The sequence below is a fragment of the Liolophura sinensis genome, chromosome 5 (genome assembly GCF_032854445.1).
Source record: "Liolophura sinensis isolate JHLJ2023 chromosome 5, CUHK_Ljap_v2, whole genome shotgun sequence".
Classification (NCBI taxonomy): domain Eukaryota; kingdom Metazoa; phylum Mollusca; class Polyplacophora; order Chitonida; family Chitonidae; genus Liolophura; species Liolophura sinensis.
In genome coordinates, this window is record NC_088299.1 from 15,164,990 (window position 1) to 15,173,347 (window position 8,358).

The 8,358-nt window shown below is 38.6% G+C and overlaps 1 protein-coding gene across 1 annotated transcript in view; it reads right to left on the reverse strand.

Annotated features, from left to right (window-relative positions):
* Positions 1-4,085: 4,085 nt before the first annotated feature.
* LOC135466049 (uncharacterized) overlaps positions 4,086-8,358 on the reverse strand; it is a 20,962-nt gene continuing 16,689 nt past the window's right edge. The window contains exons 3-4 of the mRNA XM_064743455.1: positions 5,343-5,536; positions 4,086-4,573 (exon numbers count right to left, since the gene is read on the reverse strand). Of these exons, the coding sequence (XP_064599525.1) occupies positions 4,565-4,573; positions 5,343-5,536 (203 nt within the window). The 3' untranslated portion in view covers positions 4,086-4,564. The remainder of the gene's footprint in view (positions 4,574-5,342; positions 5,537-8,358) is intronic.

An 8,358-nucleotide genomic window follows, 5' to 3' on the forward strand; every position in this document is an offset into this window, starting at 1 on the left:
TTCTGACGTTTTTTGGGCTGTTTGACCAGCCACGTGATCTAACAGATATTCTGAATTTTATGCATATGCTTAAATCATTTTTCCCTAATTAGCTAATGATCTTTGAATGAAATTTCATTGCAAGTTTTAGGTGGATCGCCGCACCGATATTGTATTGTACCACTGTTTAAATAGCCAAAGTGCACATATACGGCCGCTGTATTCCTGGGTCGGGTCGTCGCCTCCGGAGGAGTTGTGCTGGTGATTTTGACCCCTATAAAACGTTTACAAAATTACAATAGGATTGCTATACAACTAGATTCGTGTTTATTTCTGAAACAAACGGAAATAAAAACAAGCACCACTAGGCTAATCCTGCCATTCGACTGTCGCTGGATTTTATGCCTGAGTTTTGTAGCGGTGGCTTCTAAGATGAAAGCAGTGCTCACTTAGTTATCGCGGACGTCAGAGAAAACACCTCCGCTTGAACACTGCTTTTGAGTAATTTTACTGTATTTTAGAAAATAGAAAATAACCATTCTTTGTATGCTAGAATTACTAAGGCGTAAAATATAAATTCTTCAATTGTAAAAAACTCAGAGAAAAATTGTATCTCGAGATTTAATTAATTTTAAGCGTTGTCGGGTGAGATGCCGTCTTCTCACTTCCATAAAAATGTCGGCATCCCAAATGAATATTGCACTGACTCTGACCTTTGTTGTTTAGAAACTGCTGAGGAAACACTAAAATAGGCGACAAAAAATACCATTTGGAAAGATGAATGCGGTTTGGGCTCAGCCGGCACAATTGAAGCCCAAAAGACAATTAAAGCATTGTGGAGTAATTTCCACAAAGGATCTGGCAACGGCTGGATCATGTCTGGAGTGATGCCCGATGTTGGCTTCTCATGCCGCCTATTAGGACGATATTGACTTTAACTGCTTTCTGTTTTATACGGCTTGGGAGCTATCCTTTCTGTTGTTGTCCACTCTCTATCGTTGTCTAATTTTGCCTAAACTGTTTGTCCTGGTTTAAGTTCTAGAAGATTTTGGCCACCATGTTGAAAATTGAAGTATCGCTCACTGCACGATTTTGTATTCCTGTCTCTCTCTCTCATCCTCTCAAAATAAAGATATCGTAAAAATTTCTCACAACACCCTACTGACGCCAGACATTCTATTTCAATTTGGGTGCGTAACCCTTTTCCCTGTGTAGAAATGTCTTTGGCGTGTACACAAAGGGTTTCCACTCCGATCCTTGAAACTGCAATAAGACACGGCCAAGTCCACATAGAAATGTATGTGTACTAACCGTTGTTGTCAGTTTCATATCGTAGACAGCTAAACAGGGCTTAAGGAAATCGGACAAATTTGGGAGATTTTAGCCAAGGTAATTAACCGTTCTCAAAAGGTATCTTAATTCAGTCAGGTCAGTTGGCGGATTAATATTTCCACAACTATGCAAATATTTAAGTCGCCGTGAAAATATTCCAATCGCAGTGGAAATATTCTTGCCATGAAAAACATTTTCCTTTTAAGAATGTTTTTCTGTGTAAGTATGATTTTTCTCGTAAAAAGTTATTCCTTGTGTGAAAAAATTACCGTGATTATGTAAACTGATTAGCTACATTTACTGATAAACAGCCTGATAAGCCGCCTTACTAGCAACTACATGTATATATAGAAAACATCCCAAAAATTCAATTCAATTATTAGTCATTTCTTCATTTTTATAGGCTGGAATTTAGCTACTTGTTTACAATATGTAAACGCTGTATTTTAAATGTAAGTAGGCCAAGTATGGTTTTTATATCTTGTCTACAGTCTTGTTTATATTTGGTTTTGGGGCCATGGAATAAAGGATGGCGGCTGTGTGGGACTTTTGGCCTTGTTGTTATATGTAACCGCGTACGCAACCTAACAATACCTAAATGATATCCCACCTTATTCAACACACTGACATCTGCCTTATCGGTCGATTGAATAAAATCTATAACATGGAGGTAGTACATTCGAAGCACGTTAGTCGGATAATTGTTTAAAAATTGAAACTCCACAGTATGATCGAGTTCTTTAAATACAGCTTATGGGCAAGATTACAGCTTTCAGCTATGCCTCATCGTGTAGTAAGGCTCCAAACTTTCAACTTTCAGGCCGAATTTTCCAGGTGACAGTGTGTTTGTTTACGAACAAGCAGTCCTCGACAGCTACCAATGAAAGATTTGGGTCGCTTAAGATGCACTTAAAACTGAAATTGTCGAGCAGGCCCTCAAAGTTATTCTTGAGCACGTGAGTAAATAAAATCAGTGCAGTAAGCTGAGTAACAAGGACCTGTTAGTGTCATTAGCTTTAACTCACCACTGGTATCCAGAATTTGTAAAATCTGGACTTTCAACAGACAGTCCTCTTGAACGACAGACTTTGCGCACCGCCCATTCCTGCACGGTGACACTAATGATAAAGTGTATGATCTGTGGTTTCACCCCTAGGCTTATAGAAATATAACCTGACGTTTCAGTTTATTGGAAGTACGGCATGTGGTTTTAGACTGGTGGAAATATGTCTGGTTTCGGTGACTGACCTACGCGTTTTAGTGTAATAGAATCGTGATCTGTGGTTTTGGCCTCATGGAAGTATGTCGTAGAGTTTTAGAATATTACAATTGTTAACTGTGGTTTTGGTCTAATGAAAGTATGACCTAAGGTTTTAGTGTAATGGAATTGTGACCTGTGGTTTTGGTGTAATGGAAGTATGACCTAAGGTTTTAGTGTAATGGAATTGTTATGTGTGATTTTGGTGAAATATAACTATGACCTACGGTTATAGTGTGGTGGAATTGTGACCTGTGGCTTTGGCGTAATGGAAGTATGACCTAAAGTTTTAGTGTAATGGAATTGTTATGTGTGATTTTGGTGTAATATAACTATGACCTACGGTTATAGTGTAGTGGAATTGTGACCTGTGGTTTTGGTTTTATGGAAGTATGACTTAAGGTTTTAGTGTAATGGAATTGCGACCTGTGGTTTTGGTCTAATGGAAGTATGACTCAATGTTTTAGTGTAATGGAATTGTGATCTGTGCTTTTGGTGTAATGGAAGTATGACCTAAGGTTTTATATTGTAATGGAATTGCAACCTGTTGTTTTGGTGTAATGGAAGTATCACGTAAGGTTTTAGTGTAATGAAAATGTGATCTGTGGTTTTGGTCTAACGGTAGTATGACGTGGGTACACACGGAGAGAAATGTTCATGAGTGAGGTTGAGTCATGATTATTTTTGAGCCGTAGTTTACAGCGTTTGAATAAGATTTTTCAAGTAATAAGCAACATTGGGTTTTACATTGATTGGAAAATACTGGTTAACCACACAAGCAGACGACATCATCTAAGTGTTTATTTAATAATATGCACGGTAATAAAATACAAGGGTTAAATTTGCAGAAGTCAAGTATGAAGATAAGTAGTAATATTGAGGAACTTTACTGTTCTTGGATTAATTGTTATTGTGTGTTACAGTCTTGTCTTTTCCTATTGACTGTATACTCGCGATGTATACGACCATTTTAACTAATCGGAAGAGACGTCATAAAAACCCGATGTGATTATGTCTTGTTTAAAGATGATACTAGAAACATGGGAGTAATACCTTTCTGTACTGATATCACAATGCATTGACACAAAATCCATGTAATGTATAATGGCACAATACAGTGTAAATACCAGTTTGAGCCCCTTCCCAGACATCTTTTCAAAGTGTTTTCCATAGAAGTGAGTATAGTTAAGCAGTAAGACAAGTTCATTAATTTGGCCCCAGGTAAAGTTTATTAATTGGATAAGCTTTGAACATGAGGCTGGTCATTGGTTTCCCCCAGGATCTGCCCGGTTTCCTCCCAAAATATTGCTGGTCGCCGTGGTGTTAGTGAAATATTCTCGTGTACGGTGTAAAACACCACTGCAATATATCATTTAATAAATAAATTCAACACATTAATGAATAAATTCTACAGGCCAGCCAACATAGAACATCATTCTTGTAGATTTTAAGACAACGCGGACATGTCATAAATCATTTGACTGGAGTCTCCTCGATCATCTGGGTTAATGTTTTCTAGTTTTGTAGATACGGCTTTTACATGCTTTGTATTTAATGGTTTATGACTGATTCTTTTCATTTCTGGAACTATTCAAGAGTCACACGTACAGTAAATGTAAATTTTCACCGAATTATTAAAAACGTAAACAAACATGTATCCATTCTCAATAACAACGGTAGTATTTAGTCATACGATTATATATATTTTTGTGTTTCTTGAAACTGAAAAGCGAAAGTACAGCGTTTTTCACAGCTGACGTGCCATCAGCGCCAGAAGTAGCCCAGCCAGCCAACAGAATTTCTCGGCGGTAATGCTGAGCTGACCGTTACATAGATCTGTGGAGCACACGCAATCCGTTCCATAAACAGAGGTGACTTTCACTATGGAAGAAAAGACAACTGGCAGTAGGGATTTGTCGTTGTCAGTAGCTGTCTCACACCTGTCTGAGGAAGCAGTAGCCTGTGGGGAGCAGGTACGAGACACTATATCCATCTTTACGTCCACTGATTTAAAAAAACAAACAAACACAAACTGTCATAATCATAAAATAAGCCATCAGTAAGCGTTTGAATAACATGATTTCAAAAGTCATGATTTGTTTCATATTTCAGTCACTGTATTGGTGTATCGGAAATCAATATACAGAAGAAATAGTACAGGCTTATAAAATACCAAGGATTCCAGAATTTGCAATCATGTTTTACCAAGCAGAAGACTAGATGACAGGCTTGTGATATATCCATGCTGATAGCCTATAGGTATTTCTTGAAGAAAGGCATCAGGTATAGAGTTTGGAAAAGAAGAAAGACTGTAGGAAAAGTAACTTTTTCACATAGATAATAAGTTACTCGGGAAGTAGGACAGGGCGATTCACAAAGGAAGAGTATTACGGTATCGTCATGCCATACTCGGGAAGTAGGACAGGGCGATTCTCAAAGAAAGAGTATTACGGTATCGTCATGTCATACTCGGGAAGTAGGACAGGGCGATTCTCAAAGAAAGAGTATTACGGTATCGTCATGCCATACTCAGGATGTAGGACAGGGCGATTCACAAAGGAAGAGTATTACGGTATCGTCATGTCATACTCGGGAAGTAGGACAGGGCGATTCTCAAACGAAGAGTATTACGGTATCGTCATGCCATGATGTGGCTTAAAAATTCACAAATGTTTCAAAGAATTTTGTAAATGGTATACATGTATATTTGTAAACAATATGCAAATTAGTTCCCTGGTTACGCAATTGACATGGGAAACATGGCGAAAGTTACCTCCAAAAACCGAACCTTCCACTGTGCTTGAAATTGGCCACACTTGTACCCACTATCGGAGGGACATGTTTGTGGCTTGTTACCACTGTCGTTGCAGTTCTCGTCAGAAAGGGATGTGACTGCAGACAAGGCTCGGTTCACAATTGCACTGGATGATTCTAGATGGTAATAGTCACAGACATAGCACCGCAGACCTAAAGACAGAAACGTGCAGAGTTACTCAGTACATACATCTAATTCTCTGACAGCTTTTCTCTTCCTGTATTTATTTACTCGAGTGTTGGTTATCTCCATACTCTGCCTTAACTCACACAGTCTGTACATTTCTGTGATGTAGTCTGGATATCTCTATGGAGGGATTAAACTTCAGTGTAAGGTCGGTATAGCTCAACGTCAGCTTGTACGTTCATGTGATATGGTCTATATATCCTTATGGAGAGATTAAACTTTGGTGTAAAGTCGGTATATAGCTCAGTGTACGCTTGTACGTTCCTGTGACGTGGTCTATATATACCAATGGAGATATTAAGGTTGGTGTAAGATCGGTATATAGCTCAGTGTTCGCTTGTACGTTCCTGTGACGTGGTCTATATATACTTATGGAGATGTTAAGCTTGGTGTAAGATCGGTATATAGCTCAGTGTCAACTTGCACGTTCCTGTGACGTGGTCTATATATCCTTATGGAGATATTAACCTTGGTGTTACATCGGTATATAGCTCAGTGTCAACTTGTACGTTTCTGTGATGTGGTCAGTACGTCCTGATGGAGATATTTAACCTTGGTGTTAGATCGGTATATAGCTCAGTGTCAACTTGTACGTTCCTGTGACGTGGTCAGTACGTCCTAATGGAGATATTTAACCTTGGTGTTAGATCGGTATATAGCTCAGTGTCAACTTGTACGTTCCTGTGACGTGGTCAGTACGTCCTAATGGAGATATTTAACCTTGGTGTAACCTCGGTATATAGCTCAGTGTCAACTTGTACGTTCTTGTGAGGTGGCCTATACATCCTGATGGAGATATTAACCTTGGTGTAAAGTCGGTATATAGCTCAGCGTCAACTTGCACGTTCCTGTGACGTGGTCTATATATCCTTATGGAGAGATTATAAGTTCGGTATATAGCTCAGCGTCAGCTTGTACGTTCATAGAACCTATACATCCTTATGGAGATATTAACCTTCAGTCTATAGTTAAGCACCAGCTTTTATGTCCCTGGAGAGATCAAATTTTGGTGTATTTATTGTCTAATTAAGCACCAGCTTGTACGTTCCCGGAGAGATTAAATTGTGGTGTGTTCAGTATATAGTTAGTCCCCAGCTTGTAAGTTCCTGGAGAGAATAAATTTTGGTGTATTCTGTCTATATTCAAGGACAAGTTTGTACGTTCCTGGAGAGAATAAATCATGGCATATGATCAGTATATAGTTCAGAATATAGCCATTGTTTTCCACGCCTTACTCACGTGTGATTTCGTTACAATACAAACTCCACTTTCATTTTAGAAGAGTTCTATTTCCGTGACTTAATAAATCGGGTAGCTTCAGATAGACACAGAAATCACGCTGTGAAAAAGTTTCTGAAACTAAATGTATCATGTGTTCAAACCTAGCTCTTGCATTGCAGTGACAGGCGATTACCATGCACTGGACTGAGAACCCACTGTCTCTTGCGCATAAATGTCTACAGGTAACTGACAGCTAACCGATATTAACACTGGTCAATTAGATAAATGTATTTCCATTGACCCGCACCTTGGAATGGTCGTCACGATTGTGAGATCTCCGGCCAAATCTAGACTAGCAGACGGAGGCCCATAAATTTACCAACAGCCACCTGTTCAGTGTTTTTTTAAATGAGTTTTCTTACAACTGTTTTTATCTTTGCTATTAAACCATTTCAGGAAACAATGACAGTCATAAGTCATGTATTTCAGTGCTTTTCACAACACACGTAATCCGTTTGCAAAAGAAGGATTAAATCAAGTTTTTGTACTAGACTGTTATTGTTTGACCCCTCCCCCCCTATCCCCCCCTCCACCACCGCTCCCCCCCCCCCCCCCACACACCCACCCACACCCTCAACACACACAAATTTCAATACAATGATTGTTTTTGTTAGATTACCAGGGCCTACATTGGTAAGGCACGTGTCATCATGAGTTCCGATGAAAACAATCTGCCTGCGTGGAAAATGGTATGGTACGTTCAATCAGGCGTAATCAAAGCTGCACGATTTAACCCAAGAAATCCTATCTCCACTGTAAGCCAATCAGCGTCGATTCTTAATCCGTTTAACCATTATAAGTTGTGAATGTTCACTCGGGACAAAATCTTCTGGTTTTGTAGTTACAGTAATGCAATGTTACAACTAGAATTAATAGATTGATTGAGCTAGTGAAAGCATGCAATACGGATATCACGGGTTAAAAACCAAATCTATCTGTATGTTTCCGTAATCGGGGAAGTCATAAGCAGTTAGATTTATACACTTGTTTCTCCCCTTGAAATGAAAATCACGGGGCGCTGTTATTCCACCAGTTCAATAAATTAGTGGGTGAAATGGGAATATAAAACACAAAGACACAAAGACAATTTCAAACGTAGTCTCCCTGTTTAGTTTTCAATTTTGAGAGTTGAAATTTTGACACATTTGTGTTAAGATAACATTGATGTTATTTATCAAAATATTAATTTACACGGCTCAAAAGTAAGCCATAAAATCATATTCCAAATTTTTGACATAAGTCAAAACTGGTTTTGTGGAATCAGCCACTGTGGAAACAGCCACACAACCCAATAATGACCAGTAAAATGTATAGGTTTTTGTGGCGTCCTCCATCATACAAATACACGCACTCAAGTAAAAATGCACGTTATCACTATATATGTCTACTCTAAAGAATTGTTGCTTGTTTAAATTAAAAATGAAACCTTTAAAGTTCAATAGCGGACTTTTGCCAATTCATGTCACGTCTAGTTATGAATTACACGAAAACAGGCAGGCTTAATTCC